The sequence below is a fragment of the Lycium ferocissimum genome, chromosome 4, assembly GCF_029784015.1.
Source record: "Lycium ferocissimum isolate CSIRO_LF1 chromosome 4, AGI_CSIRO_Lferr_CH_V1, whole genome shotgun sequence".
Lineage (NCBI taxonomy): Eukaryota > Viridiplantae > Streptophyta > Magnoliopsida > Solanales > Solanaceae > Lycium > Lycium ferocissimum.
Window position 1 is genome coordinate 37,777,633 of NC_081345.1, and position 26,349 is coordinate 37,803,981.

At 33.6% G+C, this 26,349-nt stretch overlaps 2 protein-coding genes across 3 annotated transcripts; one reads left to right on the plus strand and one right to left on the minus strand.

Moving 5' to 3' along the window:
• Positions 1 to 980: 980 nt before the first annotated feature.
• On the minus strand, positions 981 to 6,188 carry LOC132052734 (glucomannan 4-beta-mannosyltransferase 2-like). Its single transcript, XM_059444406.1, has 9 exons — positions 5,670 to 6,188; positions 5,475 to 5,573; positions 4,566 to 4,818; positions 3,347 to 3,457; positions 2,506 to 2,642; positions 2,299 to 2,412; positions 2,009 to 2,208; positions 1,725 to 1,922; positions 981 to 1,611 (listed from the first exon to the last, which is right to left on the minus strand). The coding sequence occupies exons 1-9, from the start codon at positions 5,997 to 5,999 to the stop codon at positions 1,452 to 1,454; spliced, it is 1,602 nt and encodes a 533-aa protein (XP_059300389.1). The 5' UTR covers positions 6,000 to 6,188; the 3' UTR covers positions 981 to 1,451.
• Positions 6,189 to 16,973: 10,785 nt separating this feature from the next.
• Positions 16,974 to 26,059, plus strand: LOC132052735 (DDT domain-containing protein PTM-like). 2 transcript variants are annotated; one of them, XM_059444407.1, is made up of 10 exons: positions 16,974 to 17,253; positions 17,867 to 18,741; positions 19,372 to 20,076; positions 20,244 to 21,441; positions 22,538 to 22,829; positions 22,956 to 23,083; positions 23,184 to 23,650; positions 23,731 to 23,759; positions 23,881 to 24,348; positions 24,442 to 26,059. In XM_059444407.1, exons 2-10 carry the CDS (start codon positions 17,969 to 17,971, stop codon positions 25,458 to 25,460), a joined length of 5,079 nt encoding a protein of 1,692 aa, XP_059300390.1. In that variant the 5' UTR covers positions 16,974 to 17,253; positions 17,867 to 17,968; the 3' UTR covers positions 25,461 to 26,059. The 2 variants fall into 2 exon arrangements, with proteins under 2 accessions (XP_059300390.1, XP_059300391.1); XM_059444408.1 differs by having other exon boundaries at positions 22,959 to 23,083; positions 24,442 to 26,058.
• Positions 26,060 to 26,349: the final 290 nt, after the last annotated feature.

Below are 26,349 nucleotides of genomic sequence, written 5' to 3' on the forward strand. Positions count from 1 at the left end.
TGGCTTTGCTTATAGAAGTTTCCAAAATCTCAAATCAACAAATGATTCAACTGCTGGTATCCCAAATCCTTTAAAAGAAAAAAAAAATTATATGGTAGGACAATCTTTCATTAAAATAACAACTTTTTCTTCTCTATTAGCAAAAGCTAAGATTCTACTCATGTGCTGATGAAGTACTCTTGTAACAGAAGTAAAGCACACCAATCAATTTATCAGCAATCTGTTGGATAAAGAAAGGGCATAACGCCTTGTCTAAATGTACATATGAGCTAACTATGTTCTTCTGAAAGTGCCTCAATATATAGGCAACTATAAAGATTTTTGTTTTCACATTACATTAGCCAAAAAGAAAAAAATATAACAGCAAAACACTCTTACTTATAATTTTTATAGTAAAAATATGTTAAGAAGTATTTTAAAAAGAAATAATCATTTTAAAAGGAAAAAGATACAAATTCTTACGTTAACTTTACAATATTATCCAGCTATCTTTTTGTTTTGTTGGGTCAAATTTACCCTTGCCGATAGATAGATTTGCCCTTACTGACGAACAACATATGTTGTCACACGTGCGGATTTTTTACAAAGGTAAAGGTACAGATTTGCCCTTGAACTATACGAAATTGTCCATATTTACCTCTGGACAAGCTACTGGATATCTACGGATTTTCACGATCATTCCTGTCAGGACACCATCAGAAATTCCGCGGGCAATACACATATAGTGAATCGGGAGGAAATATACTCATGAAGTTGAAAGTATCAAATAATAGCCAATATGTGAGATTTTCTAGCTAAAGAACAGAAACTGCATACCTTGTGAAGCTGAGTTCACAAACTTCATTTCAAAGTTGAGGGAAAACTGTCACTTTGCCCAAGGGTGCTCTCTGATCATCACATATTGGTGAAACAGAACTGTGTTTGGTTCTTGATAGAACTGAATATGAATTTATACAGAAAATCTTTCAGACACCAGTAAATTACTGAAGCTGTCAAATATTTCAAAACCACTAGCTCCTGTTATATACATATTTGTGGAGTCTTCATGATACAATGATCATCAAAAGAAAAGAATTGAAACTAGAATGACAAAAACTTGATTACAAGTTTGACCCTTTTCTCAATATCCTGAACTTATGTCCCCTCTTGAAAGCCAAAGACAAAGGGAACAACAAGAAAAAAAAAAAATACAAGCTAAAGAATTACAATGTCTCACAACTTAAAAACTTCAAAAGAAGAAAAATACAACCTATCTAATTCCACTAACGCATCTGCTTTATCTGCTTCTTCTGTGTTCTGTGCTAATAAAAACATCTCTTGGCTTTTTCATTCTTTTTTACCAGCATTTTATCTCTAGGAAAATTCTCCGAAAATTGTTGCAGGAAAGCACTCAAACATATATTTCTGTGTAGAAGAGGCACTACAAGAAAACTTTTCGGAAGTTTCTGCTATTATGATGGGACTATGGTGCCAATGTAGCCAAATCCAGCAATTGTAAAAGTAATGACTTGGAGGAAGATGTAAAGGAAGTACTGGCTTTTCCCATAGAGGACATCATAACATCCGCAGAAGAAAAGGAAAACTGCAAATCCCAATTCTTGTGGAAGAATCCTGTACAATTAGGCCAACCGATAATGAGTGGTTAACAAATTGGTGCAATATTCTAACGGTTCAATGTTATAGAGAACATGAAAATAAAGATTTGTTCAAGAGAGTTTCCTCACCTGTCTCCAAATAGAGATCCTCGGGGTTTCTTGCTTTGTTTTGTTTTCTCTTTGTTCTTGAGAGCGTCGCCTAATTTCTCTGTGACAACCCATTCATTAGCCCTCTTTGCTTCTAGCAAGCCAATAATTGTAGCCTTGGTTCGTTGGAAAGCCATCACGTTCTCGAAGAGAATCCAGTAGAAGAGTAGATGAATTGACCTGTAAATTAAATTCCCAAATCAAATTAGAAAAAAATAATTCTGCATAGAAATAAAAGAGAACTTGTTAGGCATATTATAGTAGACCTTGGAGTTCCAACAGAATTCAAAGTGGTGATAATGCAGGGGATGTAGATGGCACCCCATATAGGGACTTCAACTTCGGGAACTAGGAGGCTCAACGGAAGAACAACACAAAAGAAGAAAAATGTAACCATGTGAGCAATAATCTTTCGGACGAAGAAGAAGCTGTAGATCACGTAAAACTTCTTCCAAATATCCACTCTCTGCAAACACGAAACAAAACAATTCAGAGTCTTTTATTATTGTCTTTCATCCGTTTTCAAAATGGGATTATTACATTGCAATTTGCATACCTTGTTCCTAACAATCTCCATCACCATTTTTCTGAACAAATTGGCAGGGCCACAAGACCAACGATGCTGCTGAAAACGGAAGGCTTTGAATGTACTTGGAAGTTCACTTTTCACCTAGAGTTACAAAATTCTGTTTAGTAACTAGAGATCATCTTCAAGTAAAATTTGGCAAAAACAAGTGATTCTTTGAGGAATTTTATTAAACACCTGGAGATCACCAAGATAAAGAAACTTCCAGCCTTTGAGACTAGCTCTAACTGCAAGGTCCATATCCTCTACAGTTGTTCTGTCTTTCCATCCACCAGCTTCATTAATGGCTGCTATTCTCCATACTCCTCCAGTTCCTGTAAAATTAAGACTTCTTGTTAGGAGTACAAAATTGTACGCGGACCTTGTGGTCCTCTTTCTTACGTATCCGCATGAGCGGGGCTTAATCTTGTGAATTCTGTCTTTTTTTTTTTAAGCAAATGCTGGGCAAATTCAATCAAATTGAACAATTTTTTATCTTGTTTAAATTAACATTACCAAGCTCAATCCCCTTAACTTCTTCGCATGTTTATTATTTATTTATTTTTTATATATTTTGAATTTCTTTAATGAAATCCTAGTTCCACTACCGGTAACCATAACGGGGTAGTAAGTAATACATGTCTGGCTATTGATTGGTTTCAAGTACCAGTCAAAATGTACACTAAGATGGTAGTGAAGGGTTATCAGCTTGATTTTAGCAAGAGCTTCATATAAATTACGTACTTACAATGATTAATTGCTCTTATCTTATGTTATTAAATTGAAGTCACTGCCTACTAGAATATATTCAATGAAGTGAGTTAATTTAATTTTGAGTATGTAATAAGTAATCAAGTACTATAATTAGACTTCTCTATAACAACCATCCTTTATAATTATATTTCACTATAGCAATCAAGTTTTCTTTAGAACCGATTTTTAATATATTGTTAATATATTTTTGCTATAACAATCACAAAATATCCAAACAAAAGTCGTTATAAAAAAGTTTTACTGATAGTGCAAATTTTTCAATTACCATTGAACCCAAAGAATGCATGAGTAGATGAACCCACTTCTTGCTCCACCGTGAAATGGTAATCTAGTGACATCTCTTGCATTCTCGTCAATAAGCACTCATTTGCATTCACTGTAACAAACAAAGGATTAGCTCAGTTAAAGATGTACGGAGTACAAATTTATTTTACACTGTTAATACTTAAATGAAATGAAAATTTATTTTCCACGTCATCAGACACCATGAAAAAATCATTTTCAGTTTCCATATGTTGTCTTTTACATGTACACATCACACATGCTGTTCGAATGGAAGTGTCGGCGATAATAGCACATGAAGACACTTCGAATGACGAATTTACCCCTCCATTGACCTCACATTTGACTAAATGACAAACCTACCCCGGATATGTAGCAGTTCCTCGCCGGTAACTGCGGGGTCTATGACTCGGTCTCAACAAATAGACAGGATAATAACGTCATTAACCATTGCTGACACTACTCATATATCCAAATAAACAACGCTCTGACAAAATCTTCAGAAATCTCCTTTTTAAATGCCTAAATAAATATTTCTTGTGTTTAGGAAAATTAAACTAGAAATCTAAATTCGCACTGATCATTTAAAGAATGAAAATGGTCTTACTAAATAAATATTAAATACTAAATCATTCCACTTACGGCTAAAATACGATTATTGGTTGCATGCAATCGTACAATGATTCCATAGAAAACCAACTACACCATACACAAGATCAATATTGATTTTGCTACAACTAGTCATACCGTTGTACATATTAATTAACCATCTAGAGTTGAGGTTTAACCAAATTAGAGTTGAATTAAAACAAGAATCTCATAATTTTTTTTTTTTTTTTTAGAAATAGTGTAGTTGCTAATGTGGAATTGTTATGGTCTAACACGAGGTGCACGGTGGAAAGTAGAATGGTTGGGCCCACCACCCGTGACTGATGGATTCGTCATGGGCCCACACAAAAATAATTAACCAATCTTTAAATAATCCTAAAATTTCCACACAAAAAGATTTTTTTTTTTTAAAAAAAAAAGAAGTTACACAGCGGTGACCAATATGCATAAGCATAAACGTGCAGTAAAAGTAATCAGCTAACCCCAACAGTGGAGCAAGAGCACCGACACTTTGGTTATATTAGCAATAATGTATTTAATGCTACTAATTGATGTAAATGATTAGCTTAATCATAGTTAATATTTGAGCTTACCAAAACGCCAACGACCTTGAACAAGTGCAATTTCCGAGTTATGTACAAGAAATGGAATAGCTCGCCGTAGAAAATCCGGTTCAGGCCGGAAATCAGCATCGAAAATGACGACGTATTCGCAATCTTTAACATAATCACGTTTTAATCCTTCTTTAAGAGCTCCAGCTTTGTAGCCTCCCCTGTTTTCTCTAATTTGGTATGTAATGTTAATCCCCTTGCTTGCCCACCTTAAGCATTCTTTCTCAACCAAATCCTTCAACATTAATAAATGCTTCATTAATTATTTATTCATAGATAAGAAAAGTGAAGGAAAAAAAAAAAGGGAAAGGAACCCATAATCATTTATTGAGTGTGTATCTACTACATGAAGAAATTGGAGGGAAAATGTTGGTTGTGGTGGGTGAAAACTGAAAAGTGGGTAATAAAAGCTAGACATTCTTAATCAAATTAAACTGAAATGCATTAAATTAAAATTTAATATAACTGACCAAATGTTGTGGAGCTTAGAATATTATGGGAAGAAGTAAACATCAAGAAAAAGACAAAATTACAGATCTAATGTTGGATTACTAAGTTCATGCCAACAAGATTACAAGAAGCTGAAACTTTCAGTAGAGAAGAAAGAAACAGAGCACAAGAAAATAAAATTGACAAAAGAAGTGCCACAATCCTTTTCTTGTTTCCGCCTGGGCGTTAAGTACCCGCCTTGACTCTTGATTAATTTATATTTGTGCCACATAAATAAGTATTTACTACCAGAACTTTTCCTATAAACTCGAGATCTCTAATTAAGAATGAACTATCATATTCATCCTACCGTGACTCTAATAGTATCAGAGTACATATGCTTATATTCGAACGGAAAATCAAGAAATTTATAGTTAGAGTTTCCAAAGAACTACTGTATACCTTAATGAGAGGATCAGTAGAATCATCAAGAACTTGAATCACAAGTCTATCAGATGGCCATGAAAGGTTACATGCAGCTCCTATGGAGATCTTGTAAACCTGTCTCAAACACCATAAATTTAACTTTAAAAACTGTTTCTGCAACATAATAAACTTAAAATAATAAAATAAAATAAAAACAAGAGAAATGCAGACCTCTCTTTCATTGAACATGGGGATTTGAACAAGAACCATAGGAAAACTTGCATTCCCACTCTCCAAATCCTCTCGCATTGGTTCCCAATTATACCTTTTTTCTGGTTTTTTCATAAAGAGTTTAACAAGAATAATAACTATACCCATATAAAGCCTTTCAATGAAAAGCATAAGTTCCATAGCTAAACATATGTACATAGCAACTCTCAATAATGGAACTATCAATGGGGCTCTAATAAATTCCCACATTAACCCAATTTGCCCTGCTATATCTACTGCTGTACCCTGAAATGAGTCTTGTAACAGAGCATTTGTAGAAACCTCTGTCATTTTTTTCTTTAGCTCAAAACAGAACAAAAATAGATCTCTGTTTCAGCCAAAAAGCAATACTCCTCTTATCTTTTTTCTATAATAAGATAGAAGAGGATTGCAGCATTGTGCAGAAGAAAGAGAATATGTATGTGTTATGTGTAATGTAATGTGTTGAGTGAGTGACTGAGAGAAGGAGAAGGGGGAAGTTTTATAGTAGTATAAGTTTTGAGCTTATTTTAGACTCTTCTACAGTACAGAGGACACTGACTTTTCAGTTTTACCCTCCGCCCCTATTTTCTCTTATTTTTAACTAAACCTGGTTTGTGACCTTTTGTGTTAACAAAGTATAGTATAGTAAAAATCGGAAAGAATCGGCACCGGTTTACCGGTTAAAAACCTGAAACCGGAACCGGTCCGGTTCAAACACGTCCAAAACCTCTTTTTTTTATTTTTTGTATAGTATATATATATATATATATTATAGTATTTATTAGTATATTGTAGGTATATTTACATATGTTATATAAGTTTATAAGTAAAGTTTATATATTTCGGCAACGATGGTAATAAAAATAATAACTCATACGCATAAATGTGTATATATATATATATATATATATATATATATATTAAGTTATATGCTTAAGTTATTTGATCACATATATCTAAAATATAGTAAGAATATACCTAAAATATAGTAAGAATATACTTATATATTTCAATATACTTAGGTTATATATATATATATATATATGTTTAAGTATACTATATATATACTTATAACTTATATATTATAACTTAAGTTATTTATAGCTTAATTTTTTTCTAAGTTTATAAATTCGTATATATATATATATATATATATATATAACTTATATATATATATTTAACTTATAATATATATAACTTAAGTTATATATTTTACTATAAATAACTATATATTATAAGTATATTCTTAGTATATTTTAGTTATTTTTCAAGTATATAAATTTCTAGTTTTTAATTTAAGTAGATGTATATTATAAGTATATTCTTAGTATATTTTAGGTATATTCCTAACTTAATATAAGTAAAAATATGAACACAAGTAAATAGAAGAAAGCTCAATGAGCCATATATTTTATTCATTCTTGGATAACATTTATTTACTAGTTGTAGTTTTTTTTAACTTGCAAATAATACATGAGTTGTAAAGAAATAGTAGAATAATAAAATCATCAATTCTCAATCATTTGGTTAATTTCCCCATATCATATTCGGCCATAGAGATATCTTCAAAGTCTTCCATTAGCCAATTCGGTCCACTTCTTTATCAAATCTTCAATCTCTTTTTCGCCTTCCTAACTTCTAAGTTTTGGTTGCGTGTCGATCTAATCCAATCCCAAATGCATATTTTAGTACTTGCAAGCTAAAGCCGGATAATGAGTGTCTATGGTCTCCAATTGTTGTCTTCCTTGGCTAAATGCACTCTCGGCCACGGTTGATTTTGACCGTAAGGATATCTCGAGCCATTCTTGAGAGTATCGGATGACTTGCCTTGTATTTCTTCCACCATGCTAAGACGTCCAACTCATCTAGTTCCTTGATATCCACATTTATCATTCGCATCAAATAAAAGTTATATTCATCAAAGTTTGCACTACAAGAAGGAGTTATTTTTGAATGTAAAACTTTTAAATCGACAAACGACAAGCCCTTTTTGCTACTTTGAGAAGTAGTAGGGCGTGGAGCAACGGGTGTAACATGTTCTTCCAAATTAGAATAATGAGTAAAAACTTTTCTAAACTCGTCATCAATAGCGAGGTTTTTCCATTAAAGATGGTTGAACTCCGCTTCAATTTCTAAAAATGTATAAATTTGACCAACCAATTTTTAGTATAAACACTTTTAAACAAGTATTTAAAAGAGAACCCAATATAAATAAAGTTGGGATGGAAAAAAAATACTTCTTAAATTTTGTTGTCATATCAAAAATAGCCGCTTGATAATCGGGTTTATATTTATATTCTTGTAAAACTCTAGCTATTTCCGCTAAGTAGGCTAAAATTAAGGTTAATGTGGGATAGAATTGTTTAGAAAAAGTTTGCATTATAAAAATTTCTAAGTTCAACACATTCCTTAACATCTTTGAATATAAATTTAACCAATCATCATTATTAATATTATATTTATTGTGAAAAACTTGTTGTAAAGTGGTCAAACTTTAGCTTGTTGTAGCATAATGTAAGTGTAGTTCCACCTAGTCTCAATTTCTACTTGAATTTTGAACTAGGTCTAAAGTTATTTTCGAGCATTCTTAAAATCTCTAAGTCTTCCCCTATTAGCATTAAAAAAACCTTTTAACACCATCTCTAACTTTTGAATAAAATCGTCAAAACACACAAGACCATCTTTAACAATTAAGTTTAAAATGTGACATGATACATCTCACATGAAAAATATTTTTTAGTGGAGGGTTTAATTCTCTTTTTAAAAGACAATCGCCTTTGTATTATTAGAAGTATTATCTAAAGCAATACAAAGTATTTTTCTATAAATGTTTAAAAATCTCATAATAGTAGACATTGAATCCGCTAAAATTTTTCCATCTTCTGACCTTTTTTCTTCATCATATAAAAAAGATATAATTCTTTTTTACACTAAGTTTTCATCAACTCAATGACATGTAATAGCAAAAAAATCTAACTTGTTAAGACTAAGACCCAAATCGACGTAGAGAAACATTACAATTTAAAGAATTAAATACATGGCGCAAATAAAATCTATATTTTTTATATAAACTATAACATCCGCTCTACGTTTAGGAATCTTCAAATAAGGGATTATATCGTTGAATGTATGAAAAAACCCACAGAAGGAAAGGAAAAAAAAAAATCATAAGCTACCATTTTAGCTATTTCTTTTTTTTCTTGTCATACTTAAAATTTTTTACCGGTTCAAATCGTCATTTGAATACCCCACATTTGAACCCGTTTGCTCTCCCAAACATCCATATGTTTCTTTGGTTATGACCATTTATTGTTCAATAAATCTAAACTTGCCTAAAAATAAAAACTTGTCCACTTACATTGAGCTATTTGACAACCTTAGTCATAAATTTTCAAATTTTAGCGTTATGTACGAGTTATAACAGGCGGTTTGTCTTGTGTATGTGATTGTACGGGACATGTAAACTTGGGATTTTCGGGGGCTTGTGTTTCATCATCATCAATTTCATTAAAAGTGTCGGTATAATGTTGTTGCATTGCCTCATGACCTAAAAGTGAATTATTTCCACCAACATCAATACCTAAATTAGGTGTTTCTTATACAAATATTTTCTCATTAAGCCCAGTAACTTACCCTACTTTGATTAATGTTAAATCTCTTCAAATTATTAAATAGAATTAATTTAAATCACACTCAAATAAATCACAAGAAAATAAATTGCAACAAATTAAATTGCTAGAATTAAATTGCAAAAAATAAAGATAGAGTTGGAACGAAGGTACCAAATTGCCGGACTAATTTCCAACAAAGTGAAGGCGGCTAGAATTGCAAATCCACCAAAACTAAAGCGGAATTGTTGCAAAATCACCAACTCCACCAACAATATTATAATTGCAAAATTAATAATTGAAACTATAATAAGACTTTATAATATTTATTTTTTGTTGGGCTATTTTGTTCAAAGTGATTATTTGGAGATTGAGATTTGAGAGTTAAAGATGAGAGAAGAGTGAATTCGTGGATTAAAATGAAAATTTGGATTTATATAGGGGTGGGGATGGGTTAAAGTGTTAAAAAAAAAAAAAAAAAATTGGGGGTTGGGGGGGGCAAAAAATGGGTTTGGGACTGTTTGTTCAATTTTTTCCAAATGGACGTACATTTCTACCAAAACAAACGTACCTACAATTAAAAAAATAAAAAATTAAATCGACCGATTTTGGTTTGGTTACGGTTCAAAAATAATGGGGGTAGTTAATATACGGTTAATCGGAGGGTTAAGTGAATCATTCTTAATCAATTAATGAAATTTTTACCGGTTGATTATTTTTATTTTTAACGAGTGGTTTGTGATCTTTTGTGTTATTAGTAAGTATAGTATAGTAATTTAAAGTGTCAAACTAAAGCCCAACTGTTCATGATTTTCTTTTTGTTTCAATATTAGGATTGTTAATGTACTTGTAACTTTAGTTTAAATCATTTTTAACATTACTTCTTCACCTTTTTCTTGAAGAAAATAATAACTCATAGGAAAAATGGGTAATTTGACTAACTCGCTTCTAATTAAATATGTATTTGGATTTAATCTTAGCACTTAATAGGGCATACTGAAAAAATAAGGTTCTCTTTCTGCTATTTAATAAGTCCAATCTTTTTTAACAAGAAAAAAATGTACTACTCTTTTTTATAAGTATTTGTATTAAGAAATTCACTAGATATGTATAAAAAAATCAAATACTCATACTTAATTTCATTATTCTAGATTTAGAACCTATAAAGTTCAAATTTTAACTACGCATCTCTCTACTAATTTGGATTTGTGTTGTGTAAAATCTATTAAAAGAGAAAATGTTCCGTACCAATTTTTTTTTTTTTTTTTTTTTAGGGTTTTAACTCAAATCACTAGTTAAAGATGGAGAGGTTATCCATCCTACTGCAATATTTGGTAATAGTTGTTCATGATCCAAATGGATGGATAAAAGAATATAAAAAGAACAGAAAAATGAGGCAGGAACCGTGTCAACTGTTCCAATTTCCGGTGCTAACATTTTTACCAAAACAAACTGTACCAATAACGAATAGGTCAACCCTTTTGGTTTTGGCCATCAGAAACACCTTATGGGGGTGTAATTGAACATTGTGAGGAATAAGTGAGTAATGCTTAATCAATTAATGAATTTTTTACACCACTGATTACTGTGTGAGTAATAAATTTATCTGATTTAATAGTATAAATTATTTTACGCTATATATAGATATTAAACTCCAAAGTAGATATATTGCTCGATATTAATTATTAATGTACTTGCTAGTAAATCATGGTAACATTACTTCTTCACCTTTTTCTTGAACTTACATTAATAAGTGCACATCTATGTGTCTATGACAATCGCCCTAATGCCAATCTTAATTTTTCTTGATGCATATTGAGAGAATATTCTCTTTCTGCTATAACTAATCCAATCATTAACAAGCAAATGTACTAATTAAGTCCATAAGACAGAGTATTACTCTTCTAGCCACTCATACTATGCATATAATTCTTAGACAATAATTGCATATGCTCCAGAAATGGTAGATCTTGCATCCTATACCTCCCTAGGCACTAGTACCACTTCTTGTGTCTCTGGAGTCTAAATCAGTCAGTAGGCAAAGACCTTTTGTTCAATGAATGTCCTGCAATTAAAATTATTTTTAATTAAATTATATATATGGATAGTGTAATGATTGTTATAACAATTAAAATCGGTGTTTAACATATTAATATCAAGTAATTTTTCATTATTTATAGGTTACCGGTCAATGTTTCTGTAGAGTACTTGCACTTACCTTTTAAGTGGCCCTATTATGTAAAATCAGTGATATCATATAGTTACATGTAATTACGTTTTAAATCACCAGATTTTGTAGAATACTTTTTTAGTTCTTGCTTTCTGATTGGGGAGAACACTGGCACGCATGGACATAGATAAAGGATTAAAAGCAATAAGCACAGAGAATTAGTTTCAGGGTAAGTACTCATCGAATCAGATGTTCACACTAAATTAATTCAATTTATTATAATTTAATGAAGTGAATATATGTTAATTAATAAAAATTAAATGATAGTTGTGTATGTTCACACACATATCATACATTTATGAATTTAATATAAATAGCCGATACAAATTTACTCTAATTTGATCAGTCACCTAAAGATTGAAAGGGAAGGTGAGGAGTAGTTTGATTGGATCAAGATTCATGTGAAAAACAGATAGACAGACAGGGTTCTCAAATTGACACCAACACATGATGAAATTTTCCACAAGACCACAACCGACTTTGATGTCTTAACCGCCAAACTTTCCTTTATGTGGTATTTCCTTTTATTTTGGGCTCTCCTTTTTTGATCGGTTGAGGGTGATGTGATTAGGCATGTTTATTATTTTATGAATTTTTAGAAAAACGAAAATTGGAATTTGTAAGTAAAACTTTTTGGAAAATTAGAAGGTCCTCATTTTTTTAAAAGATAATATTTTGGAGAATTCTTAACTAAGTTTTTGAGAAAATATAAGTATCTCTAAACAGTGTTTTCTTTTTATATTTTTATAGTAATAATAAAGAACTTGAAAAATAACAGTAGTTATAGTGTTTCCCTTTTTATATTTTGTAATCAAGAAATCATCGCAAAGGAGCCGCACTGGTTTGGGCGTAAATTAAGCATGGAGTTTTGTGTGCGTGTCTCCCTCATGCATGCGCCTTATAAACTTGAAACTTATCCCATATCCTGCAAAAATAATTGAAAAAGAGAATTATTGACCGATGCTTTTGGCTCTACTCAAAAAAATAAAAACAATTGATGAAGTGAGGAAAGATAACTGGAGTTCAAATATTTTTTTTCTTTTCCAAAGAAAATTGATTCAACAATATTTGCTAACTGTCGGCAACTAAAATGAAAAGAGCCAAAAAGAAAAAGATGACTTAATTATCAATCTATTTTCAACTCTATAAATAAATAAGACGTATCTCAAACTTCAACCTACTTAGAGCTTATTGATGTGAGCGTGAGCAGAGCATCATATTATGCTTGTGTGCTTGACCAACTTTATATTTGACTATACAAATGGTTATGGTGGGATAAATACAATTTATTCGCCTTTAAGCAGTGGTCTTGGTTTCGAATATTTAGTGTACATGGACAAAATTTGATATGGAGCATTTTCTTTTCAATAGGTTTTGCCAATACAAATTTGAATTAGTCGAATCTTCAATATAGATATCAAACATCAAATGAAAAAAAAAAAAAATGTTTGACTGGTTATCAAAGTGGTAGACCAACAACCATAAAAGAGTCCATTAAATTCCACTCACATTTACTCATTCCCATGTACTTATAATAATTAATTCCAACGGCGGCACAGAAAAGCAAGACTTTAGTTAGGAACTGAAATTATGCTGCATAATATATGCAACAATTGATGTGTAGAACAACTTTGAAGTCTATATATAGAAGATACGCATGTTTTCTTTCCCATTTTACTTTTTAAATCCTTTTTGCTGAGTCAAAATAAGAAAATTGACCAAAATGTGTATGAACAACCGCAGGAATTGGCGCGATTTGCTATAGGATTATGGATATTACAACTGCACCCTTTGGCAGGTAATACTAGCGCATAAATACCGAAAACCTCAAAAATCGGACCAGGCTGAATTAATTTTGTTCTTCGGTTTCGATTACAGTTCTTTTTTTCTTCTAAAAATTCGGTGTTCGGTTATGGAGTTCCGATTCTTCAGTATTTCGGTTTAAACGAAATTTTTTTACTAGATGAATACAAAAAAATTATAATTAGGCTGCTGCTCGTTTGCGCTTTGCTGGTTGCTGCTAGCCAAATTTTGGCTGCTCGTTTGCTGGTTGATTTCCAACAGCGTCCTGCTTTTCTATTATTTTACAATGAAAATATGAAATAATGGTGTCTTACGCCCTTTCTCTCTTGGAATGTTGAAGTGTGAACAAAGCCCATTTTAAATTAAACTTTGAAACGCAACTTAAAATAGCCCATTTTGAATTAAAAAACATAAAATACCCTAGTTTTAATTTAAAAAGTTGCCCATTTTACTAGGAAAAAAAAAGCCCATTAGTCAGGCCCATATCGAAAAACCGAATTAGAAAAATCGAATTGAATTAAATTAATTTGGTTCGGTATCCCGTACACACTTTCGAAGAATTGAAAACCAAAGAACTGGACGCTCACCCCGTAATACTAGCTTGTTAAAAACATTACTATCAAGTTTTGTACATTTAATTCTACGCATCAACGTGAAGTAGAAAGTGTCTGGGGTTCTACGGTTTATTGAAGCAAATGCGTATAATTAAAGGACATAACATATGCGGTTAACTTAACTAATAGACAAATGAAAACACACGTAAACATTACAATTGAAAGTGTTTAACTGGAACACTTTATTAGGAGTTGAGGTGTTCCATTGGAACATGACTTAGTTCGAATATCTGGAATATTCTAACAAGTTCAAGGGGGTTACCCATGTATTAGTAGCTTATTTGCCAAACTTCTAAAATCAACTTCATTTGAAAAGTACTTTTTGTGAGAAACAGTTTGTATTGGACCAATTAATTTAAAAAACACTTTTGAGAAATAATTAGTGTTTGACCATTTTCTCAAAAGTGTTTTTCAAAAGAGTATTTTTCAGGAAAAACTAGGGGTGTCAATGATACGGTTCGGGCGGTTATTTTGTAAAATATATACCAAACCAATTTTTCGGTTATTGGATTTTGTAGAACCAAAATCAAACTTTTCGAAACCGTCCCATCATCTCGGTTTCTCTTCGGTATCGGTACGGTTAGGTTAATTTTCTTCTTTTTTTTTTATTTTTTTTTATTTTTAGAAAAAGAACATCATGTTGTAGTCACTAGTAAAAGTTAAAGACATTATATCATACATACTTCTATAGAACTTTGGCAAAAACTCTCTAGATATTTTTATTATTTAAAGGGTGGTGAATCAAGAAAACGTGAAAGACGACAAGAATAAAGATTGATCCCACTAATTTACGATAGTGTAAAATAATGTTAAGCAAAGACAAAAAGTATAATTTAGATCGCACGAGGGGGAAAAAATCAATCAAGATGGGACTCAAGAATGGAGTCTATGATTAGGTATCCAATAAGATAATTTAAAATCATACGAGAAGAAAGATATCTAATACTTTGTCGCATTTTATACAAGATTATTGGAATACCTTGTAGCTAACAAGCTAGTTACTACGTCTCGAGATGCTAGAACTAATTTAATTTCAATAGGAGTAGTATAATAGGTTTCAGCGAACTTTAGGTGTTAATTATGTTGTCGCCTTATAGTTGTTTTCATCATCCCGAACCCAAGGCGAAAATTTTAATCTTTTGTTATATTTAAATTTGATATATAAAATATATTTTACACATATAAACGTATTCGCTATGATTCGGTATTTTTAGGTTTATTTTTATAAAATTGAAACCAACCTAATTATTCGGTACGGTTATAAATTAATATAAAAATCATCGATTTTATTAAAAAATTCTAAAAATCGGTTCGGTACGGTACAATTCGATAGGTTTAGTCGGTTTTTGAAAATCATTGACTCCCTTAGAAAAAACTACCTTTTTTTTATTTCTGAAAAATAGTTTCTGCTACTCTCCAGAAATATTTATTTTCTTCCAACAATTTAGCCAAAAAACACCTAACCTTTTTAATATAAGCACTTTTTGAAAAGAAAAAAAGCACTTTAGACCTGCCAAAATCTTGGCTAAACAGGCTATAAGCCCTTTTTTTTGTGGTTACTAATATGTTTTCTTATCCTTTCCTTTGAGCACTTGACCGTTAAAAGCAAAAGTTGGTTTCCCCAGCACTTATTTGAACGTGAAGAAAATTTTGGCGGCTCATGTATAATCAATGGATCTTTCCCGCCATTTCTTTTTCTTATTTCTTTATTTTTTGTGGACCCGCCAATCTTCTTCACTATGCCAGAATAAATAAATGAATATATCCTGAAAAAAATTAATCAATTACTATTATTTTGCTATATATATGTATTCACATTAATTTTGCGAAATATATATATATATATATATATGGCGGAGTCAACTTATCCAACAAGTGTTTATTGACAGCCCTTTGCTAGAAAATTACACAGTGTAAATAAATAAAATGGGATAACTACATAGCATAACTAACATTAGTACATATTTATATTTAGTAGCTATAGTTTAAAATAAATACATTCCATAGCTAATAATTATATGATAAATACAACTTATGCTATATATATATATAAAATAAAATACCCTATCATCACATTATCATTCCAACCAAATCCTCCCATCTCTCTCTCCCCCTCTCCCCGCACCCAGCCTCCCACGGCTACCTTTTTGTTTTCAAATCCGGTCAGATCTGGCGGAAAGAAATCATTCGAACTTTTACGACAGTATCTTGGTCGAGCTCTTGAAATAACATCAAAGACACATAAATTCAAATTCAAATAAATTGATAATTCATAAACCGGACCTTAGTACTTTGTAATTATGTTTTGCTATATATATATATATATATATATATATATATATTATCGTTGAAAGCGGAGTCAACTTATCCAACAAGTGCTTTTATTCGATCGGACGAAAAATCAAGTTTCTTTTTTGTATTCATTAATTTTTTAGATAAATCATTGTATTCATTAACCGTGTAAATAAATAAACTTGTATTTATTAATTTTTAGGTCAATTGTATTTTTATGTAAAAATATATTTTGTGTAATTATTGGTGTGTATGTATTGCTTTTTACTTGTTGTATCATGAATAAAATAAGCCAATTTATGAATACGTATAATTATTCATGAATACGGTGAGAAAAAATTATTTTAGTCATGAATACGGGAAAATAAAAATTGAAGACAGAAAAAAATGGAACAAAATGCAAAATGCTAGATTTTTAACCCTTAAAATGTAGTCATTTATGAAATTTTCCCAAATAAAATTTAGGTAAATATTTTATGTATATACTCTTTAGTGGAACAAAATGATAAAAGTATATATTTTTTTTTAAATATGGTGTGTGTGTATATATATATATATATATATATATTTGATTTATCGAAGAGTTTTTTTTTTCTATTATGAATTTGTCTATTATTCACTTATGAAAGTAAGAAAATAAGTTTAGATTTTACATTTTGCTTATATTTATACTTATATATAGCATAACAAAGGTATATTTTTTTTCTCCTAAGGTGGAAGACAATTTTTTTTTTATTAAACTAGTCCAGTCTAGATAATTTTTTTAAAATAGTTAATTCCAATTAAAATTTCTTTTATTTCTGGGTATTCAAATACCGCCAAATCGCCCGAGTCCGGAGTTTGAAACTCAGGAAATAACTGTCTTCCCATATTTTCTAAGCCCACTAAAAGCCCTATTACCATAAACTTCGTGTTGCAGATTTTAGGGCATAACCCTCTTCACACTTCACACCACAACTCCACAACCGTTTCAAATCCTCTAATCCCTTCAATGGCGCTGCATCATCTTTAACAAGGTAAAAACATTCATATCTGGATACTAAATCTATATATCTCTATCTGTAATGTGTGTGTGAATATCAATTTTATATATATATCAGTATAGTGTATATGTATGTGTGGATACTCGCCTGTGAACATATTGCATATTACTTCCTCTATAATGGCAGACGCAGACTTAACATTAATATTGAATGCTTCGTATTCTGCTGATGATTTGTTTTTATTTTGAGTTATTTCCATTGATACGTCAAATAGGTGCGATCGGAACCGATAAAAGTAATAAGGCTGTCATTACTGTGGTGAATAACTGTTTTATTGTGTTTTTAAAACAAATCTATATATGCATGTATAGTGTGCGTGTGTAAATACTAAATTTTTATATGTATACTCAATTTATATATCAATGTAGTGCATGTGTATGTGCGGATACTCATGTATGAGCATATTACATATTCCTCCCTGTATAATGGCAGACGCGAACTTATATGTTTTAAGTTGAGTTCAAACATTAATATCAACTTAAATGTACAGATTGAATGTTTCATATTCTGCTGATTTGTTTTTATTTATTGAATTATTGCTATCTATGAACAAAGCCCTAACACATTTGTTGAATATGTCAAATAGGTGTTATCCAAACCGGTAAAAACACTGGTTTTTGTTGTGTTTTTAACACAATAAATTGGTGTATGGTGTGATTTGGATTGGATTGTGAATTTGGTTGGTGGAATGGAGGCTGCTGTGGACAGATCAGAGAGGCGAGGTAGAAAAAGGCGTAGAAACGATGTTCAAAATGTTAAGGTAGATGGGGGTGGGAAGAAAGGTGCGGTGGTGTTGAGGTCTAAGGCATTATTGGGAAGATATGTTACAAAGGAATTAAAGGGCAGTGGGATATACTTGGGGAAGATCATATTTTATGATACTGGTTTATATAAGGTTATTTATGAGGATGGAGATTTTGAAGATTTGGATAGCAGTAAAGTGAAGAAGGTTTTGTTTGAAGATGATGAGTTGAATGATCAATGGTTGGACAGGAAGAAGAAGCTAGATGAATTAGTAGCTAGTAGGGAGGTACTAGGTGCTAATTCTAGAGTTGAGTATCCAACTGAGCCACTTATCAGTGTAATTGATAAGTCTGAGGCCAAACAACTAGGATGTGATTCTGATTCGAGTGATTTGTCTGAAGATTATATGGAGCAGGATTTTAGTTCAGAGATGGAAGTGCCTCTATTTCCTGCACCTCAACTGCCTCCTTCATCTGATAGTATTGGTATTCCGGAGGAGTATGTATCATACCTCTTGTCTGTCTATAGCTTTTTACGGTCGTTTAGTATCAGATTGTTTTTATGTCCCTTTGGACTTGATGACTTTGTCGGAGCACTCAACTGTTCTGCTCCAAACACATTATTGGACTCTGTTCATGTGGCCCTTATGAGTGCTTTGAGGCGCCACCTCAGAAAGTTGTCATCTGATGGTTCTGTGCTTGCATCAAAGTGCCTCAGGTAACCATATCTAATTATTTCATGACGGAATTTTTCATCACGTGGTTGATCGTTTTAATAAAATTTTTGATTCTTGATTGTTCTAATGAAATTCTGTTTTGATACTTTTTTCCCTGAGAGGTAATTGTTGGTACCGACCTTCAACAAAAATATATGAAAATAGAAGAATGTTTAGAGTTCTTTTTGCAGAAAGAAACTAAGAGCTAGATAGTTAGACAGAGTTATGAAATTGATGAGCGCAGTTTACCTATTGCCATTTATGACTATACAGTTTCATTACTACTTAGTCTGCCCGCACTTGCACAGGTTGACCTGATTTTGCTGCTGATACCTCCCTAAAGACATTGGAATGCCATGATTTTCTGATAGCCTTTGTCTAAAAGATATAGATCCAAATATGGCATTGCTTGTCCTTAGAATGTGGATGAATAATTTCCACAACGATCATGCAACTTTATTGGCAGAAGCCAATGTTATTGCTGATATATCCTTCTGTGGATGAGCAATAGCCAGGGAACTTCACTTTACATTGCATGTTTATGCTTATAATTCTTGCATCATTTCATATTAGGTGCATTTTGGAACATTGACTGATGAAAAGTCTAAATTTACTTCTGCTGCTTGCTGTAGGGACATTGATTGGAGCTTGCTTGATACAATGACTTGGCCAGTGTATCTGGTTCATTATCTAACAGTAATGGGATACACAGATGAACCTGGTTGGAAAGGTTTTTATACCCATACGTTGCAGAGGGAATATTACTTGTTACCTGCTGGCAGGAAAATCATGGTTTTACAGATCTTGTGTGACGATGTTCTATACTCCGAAGAATTAAGGGCAGAGGTTGACATGCGTGAAGAATCAGAGGTAGATATTGAGTCAGACAAAACTAGAGGTGTTGCTTCTGTCAGTGCACCAAGAATAGTTCACCCCAGATATGCTAAAACTACTGCCTGTAAGGAACAAGAAGCAATCGAGCTTTGTAAAGAAAATCATGACAGAAAGAAGTGTTGTAGTACTGATATTTTAGGATCCAAGGTTAGTGGCGAAGATATTGTCTCTGGTGTAGATCAAAACATTAACAGTGATGAATGCCGTCTGTGCGGCATGGAAGGGACTTTGCTTTGCTGTGATGGGTGTCCATCATCTTACCATGCAAGGTGCATTGGAGTTAGCAAGATGCATATACCAGAAGGGACATGGTATTGCCCTGAGTGTAGAATCAATGAAATTGAACCGAAAATTATGAGGGGAACAACTCTGAAAGGAGGAGAGCTTTTTGGTGTTGATTCCTATGGGCAAATCTTCATGGGTACTTGCAGTCATTTGCTTGTGTATGTCTCTTTAACTTCTTTTCCAATCTACTCTGTTCAGTTGCCTCATTTGGCTGTGGGCTGATCTTCTATTTGGAGATACAGAATGCACTAATCCTATGTAGTTAGGCTGAAATCAGCTTTAGCCCCGTCTCTTTATTAAACATATTTTTGATCTTTGATTGTAGGTTGAAGGCCTTGGCTGGCGCAGACTCTATTTTCAGATACTACAACGAGAAGGACATTCCCAAAGTCCTGCAAGCACTTAATGCAAATGTGCAGCACAGTACTTTATATCTGGAAATATGCAAAGCAATAACGCAACACTGGAAAATTCCTGGCAATGTCTCATTCCCGGATGGTGAACTATCTGAAATTGGTTCCGACAGACCAAATGGAACAAAATGTGGCAGTCCTGAGAGAGAGAATACTGGAAGTTGTGTTACTGAATCCGGTTCAGAAGATGCTTCTTTAAGTAATTTCGCAAAGGAACCTATGCTCAACAAGACTTTGGGTGCAGTTATCCAACCTGATGGTATTTGTTACCAGGTGAATAGCGATTCTTTGGCAAGACAGAATGCGCCTATAGACTTGCTACCATCTGAACAAGTTGGAGTGAAATATGTCGTATCTGCTGGTTCAGTTGGTCAGCAGGTCGTTCCATCTGAGTGGACTCAACCAGACGACGCAAAGTTGGTAGAACTTGCTACTTGTACCTCAAGAAGCAGCAGCAACTCTGTGGAACAAGTTAATAGTAATTGTACTGGAATTGCAGTGTCTCTTGAATGTGAAAGCGCTTGTGGCAGACCCAGCAGAATAGGTTACAGAAAACCCACTGGTGGCTGCTTATACATAGGGTCATCCTTTAGACCTCAACGGTACATAAATAGTTACCTGCATGGAGATTTTGCTGCATCTGCTGCTGCAAATCTAGCTGAACTTTCTCATGGAGAAAACCACGTGAGTCATGCTTCAAACAATAGGCGGAAACTTTCTGCTAATGTTTTACTTCAAGCAAAAGCTTTCTCATCATCAGCAACACGCTTTTTCTGGCCGAATACTGAAAAGAAGGTTGTGGAAGTACCAAGGGAAAGATGCAGTTGGTGTTTTAATTGTGAGGCTGCTGCGACTAGTAAGAAAGGATGTTTGTTAAATGCTGCAGCATCAAATGCTATTAAGGGGGCAGTGAAGATACTTACTGGTCTTCGTTCTGCAAGTGGTGGGGATGGAAATCTACATGGTATTGCCACATATATTATATTGATGGAGGAGAGCTTAACTGGTCTGACAGTTGGACCGTTTCTAAGTACAGCTTTTAGAAAACAATGGCGTAAACAGGCAGAAGAAGCTACTAGTTTCGCTGTGATAAAGTCTATTCTGCTTGAAGTAAGTTATAGAGGAAATTTATTTTTGTTGATCTTGTTAGCACCTCGTGAAAGTGTTTGTCACAACATGCTATGTTCCTCAATTTCTGTTTCTCGGTTGACTAGATTTGTGGTAAGAGTTGTTTTTGCTTATTTGGTATAAATGGGGGATTCCACTCAATTCCAGAGGGTTTGAAAATTCTTAAAGGGAGAGCTGTATACCTGTCTAGTTCTGCTTCCGTAAAAAAACAAGGCGAATAGGAGTTATCCCCTCTTCTCTTACTTCCTCTCCTCTTGCCTCTCTTTTTTCACCTCATCCAAACATTATTCCTTTACTGGACTATAAACTAAGCCGTTTTAGGCATTCTAGTGGCTTTTAAGATCAGACAACATTAGTCTTGATAAAAAAAAAAAAAAAAAAAAATCATACCACATTAGTGTGCATAATAAACAATTTCCATTAACAAGGAAATCTAGTAAATTAATGTTATTGCTCAAGAAAGCGACTTTATTCTATGTTTTATTAAGAGTATTTGCTATTACATAATGAGAGAATTGCATGGGAAATAAATGGAGGAAAAGTTACCATCAGGCAACAGCACTGAACAGCTTCTGAATTCTGTGGCTGGAGGAAATTCAGAGGTGCATCCACACTATTTGCACATGTAGCTTTTGTCTCAACTTTTTGCTTGTTTATTGAGGAATATCTTTTCTGCCACAAGTGCCGTAATGACATGAACCTTGTGCATTGATTACACTAGGGGCTCGTCAAACTGAACTTCAATAATGAATCTAGCATAAATATTAGACTGCAAAGTCCAGTTTTGCTAAAATTGTACTCTTGATTTGATATTTTACGAATTATGTGAGAAGAACTGAATACTTGTTATTTGTAAACTGGTGGAGAATTCCAAGTTGTCGGCAACAAAGCTTCTGCTTTGTGGTAGCTTTGCATTTAAATAAGAAGCCTTATACTACTTTTGAACTTTTTCTATGCGTTCTTATCCAACTGTTGAATTGTCGAAGTGCTATTGGATCCAATTGTAGATTGTAGCTATCATTTGCATATGATGTTACCTATACACTTCATGCTCAAGAACATAGTGTATGCAATGCAGTTTGAGGAGAATATCCGGTTTGTTGCTTTTTCTGGGGACTGGTTTAAGCTTGTTGATGGTGGAGCATCTGAATCTTCCATCTCTCATTCAGCTGCTGGTGCTGTGGAATCATCTCTTAAGCATAAACCAGGGAGGCGGGGTAGGAAACCATCGTCAATGGTTAAAGTAACAGCTGATGCTTGCCAGGATAAACGGAAGAACTTCACCTGGTGGAGAGCAGGCATGCTCTCAAAGCTTATCTACCAGAAAGCAACTCTACCCCGATCAATGTTGAAGAAAGCAGCACGTCATGGTATCTTGTGTACCCAATGAAGCTACTTTTTTCCTTGATAAAAGATCTAATATTTTGTGTTTTCATAAATTCAGTGGAATAAAAATATTGGAGAGGGGGAGAATCCACTAACAACTTTTACTGTAGCAGGTGGTCGGAGAAAGATACCTGGTATTTATTATGCTGAAGGTTCCGGGACTGCCAAAAGAAGCAGGCAGCTTGTATGGCGAGCTGCAGTTGATGTGTGTAAGACAATTTCACAACTTGCACTTCAGGTGATTTATGACAAATTGCATTAGATGATTTAATTCCTTTCTTTCTACAGGGAAGTCTGAGTCAGGCTAAGTATTCTTATAAGGTTTGGTCTTGCAACAGGTCAGGTACCTAGATATGCATGTGAGATGGAGTGATCTTGTTAGTCCCGAACAAAGCCTACTGGATGGAAAAGTTCCGGAGTCAGAAGCATCTGCTTTTAGAAATGCTTCCATATGTCATAAAAGAATTGCTGGAAGTGAGGTTAGATATAGTGTTGCTTTCGGAAACCAGAAGCATCTCCCATCTCGTGTCAAGAAGAGTATAATAGAAGTAGAGGAAAGCCAGGAGGAGGGAAAGGAAAAATATTGGTTATCTGAGTCTCGGATTCCTTTGTATATAATAAAAAATTATGAAGAAAACTTGGAAAAAAATCTCCCCTCAGCCAACAAGTTCACTAATGCTTTTCCCAAGTTGCAGAAAAGGTGCTTGGTGGCTTCTTGTAAAGATATATTTTCTTATCTTGCGCAGAAGAGAGATGGCAATGATAAGCATTGTTGTGCTTCATGTGAAGTGGATGTGTTACTTAGGTACCCATTTAATGTATATTTCAAAATTCTTTTTCAGTTCTTTTACACAATCCTTTATTTATGTGATCCCTCTTCTCCAGGAACGCAGTCAAGTGCAATACATGGCAAGGTACCATGAGATACATATATCTCACCATTTTATCAGCTACTTAAGATATTGTTTTTTGGCTTGCACGTCAGTCTGTTTATCAGCAATTGATCTAATAAACTTCTGAGAATTTTTCTTGTAGGTCTATGTCACAAGCAATGTGCAATTAGTTCAACAGTTATTGCTAATGAGGAAGTTGAGTTTATGACCACCTGCAAACAGTGTTACAAGAATAGAGCTTTAACCCAAGCCGAAAGTGGTAACGAATCTCCCACTAGTCCTTTACTCATGCAAGGAAAAGACATTCTGATTCCCGCGTCAGCAAGAAAAGGAGGAAAGGTTGGTAGTTGTAGTAATCCAACTGCATCCACTGCGACTCAAAAGCATTCTTCTAAGGTGAAGCCTGCTAGTTCAAATTTGGCGACAAAAACGAAGCCCCCCCACTGGGGTGTTATTTGGAGAAAGCAGGACGAGGATACTGGTGATTTTAGATTTAAACACATTCTTATAAAGGGCAATTCAGATAGGGATTCATTAAGACCTAGTTGCCGCCTTTGCTGTAAGCCATATGATCCTTATCTAATGTACATCCGTTGTGAAACATGTACATGTAAGTTTTGTTTCTATGCAGGAATCTTGTTTTTTTGTCTTGAATTTGTTGGTTACCTTTCTTTGGGTTGACAATTAATCTTTTGAGTCGCAGATTGGTATCACGCTGAAGCTGTTAAACTTGAGGAGTCAAAGATTTCTGAAGTGGTCGGGTTCAAATGTTGCAGGTGCCGTAGGATTAGAATGCCCATCTGTCCTTACTTAGATCCAAAAAGCAAAAAACTGTTGGAGGAAAAGAGGATGTGTTCAAGGGCTTCAAAGATGGATAGTCGAGGAATTGAGCCTTATTCTGGGTTCATTTCAGAGCTACAGAAAGATCAGGATATGGCCACCCCATCGATGCCTTTGGAGGGACCCACATCTTTCGAGGATACTAAGCATCTTGCTTCTGCTGTTGAAGAGCTTACTGAGCACTTTCCAGTAGGTGATTGTGAACGGAATGCTGAAACTATATCTGTGCCAGGGCAAAGAGAACAGCCAGTCAGAACTCATATAGAGAATCATCAGACAGATTTAGAATCTTCTTCTGAGTTACCCACTGCTCTTGGAGGAAACATAGTGGTTCCTAAAGAAGAAATGTCAACTCATGTTGAAAGGGGTGCTAAACAGCCAGTAAGAAGACATATAAGACTTGATAAGGATTCAGATACTCCTTTTGCAAACAACCCCTTGAAAGTTGATTTATCCACGCCTTCTATAGTTGGAAGGGATACTTCAAGATATAGTTCCGAGGAAGCTGGTCAGGAATGTAAGGATATGGAGTTTGAACCTCAAACCTGCTTCTCTTTCGATGAATTAATTGCATCTGATGATCTTGGCCCATTGGAGGGAGTTGACTCGTCAGGCACTTTGACCAAGAATGTTGAAACATCATCAAAGTTTCTACCTGATAAGAATGCTGATACGTCTTATTTCGAGCACGAGCCTGCAATTAGCACAATATCTGCAGCTGCTTTTGCAGTTCCTTGTAAGATGTGTTCACGTAAAGAACCATTGCCTAATCTTTGTTGTGAAATATGTGATATATGGATCCACCGTCATTGTTCACCTTGGAATGAAGAGGAGTCTGGAGAGGATGATTGGAAGTGCGGCAACTGTAGGGAATGGAGATAGTTGATGCTTAATCACTATGCAAGATGGTGCATATTGGGCATGCATAATGGCTGATTGAAGGGGCTTACTATTGATGCTTTTTGTCACAATTGGAGAATGAATCAAGATGAGCAAGCCACTCGTGATTTCTGCCAAGTAACTTATCCTCCTACAAGTTGATTTGGTCCATGGTGGTTGTGCAGCTGCAACTTTTAATCAAACTCCCATCATTTGGTATCACTGATTTTGTCATCAAATGGTACTCATGTTCCCATGATACAGGAGCATTGAGATGATTCAGGAAAAACAGTAATGCACAAAATCCCATAGAAAAGATTACTAGGAGAAGGTTGTGGTATTTTGCTCCAGCCTTGACGGATAAGCAACCTACTTCATTGGTGCTTATCTGATATTTTTTTACTGTAAAAAGAGAACTTGAGTTACCAATTCTTTTATTTATATTTATGAAAATCTCAACCACTATCTGCTTGGTTGAACATCAACTAAAGAACTAAAGTTTATAGAAAGAGGACACGTGATGTGGATAGGATATATGTACTTGCTGACATGATTTACCAGTCAAGTGATCTCTTCTTCCATCTGTTACTGGCTTTCCTTGCGATTATATACTCTGCCTAGAATAGTAAATAAAATTTGCTTTTAAAATCTTGAACCTGATCAACTCGATCGGTCGATCCCTTATGTTCTGGTATCTTTTGCTTGACCCTCAAAATAATAGGTGAACTGAAAAAGTCATTCATACCATGACGCTCTATATTTAGCACTAAATAGAAAACTTAAGTGGCCATCATGATAAATTATGGCTACTTTAACCTTGCACAATTGAAGATGACACTACCATACTATTTTTCATAATTTCTCGTCCAATTAGGTTGTGAGGCATTCTTTA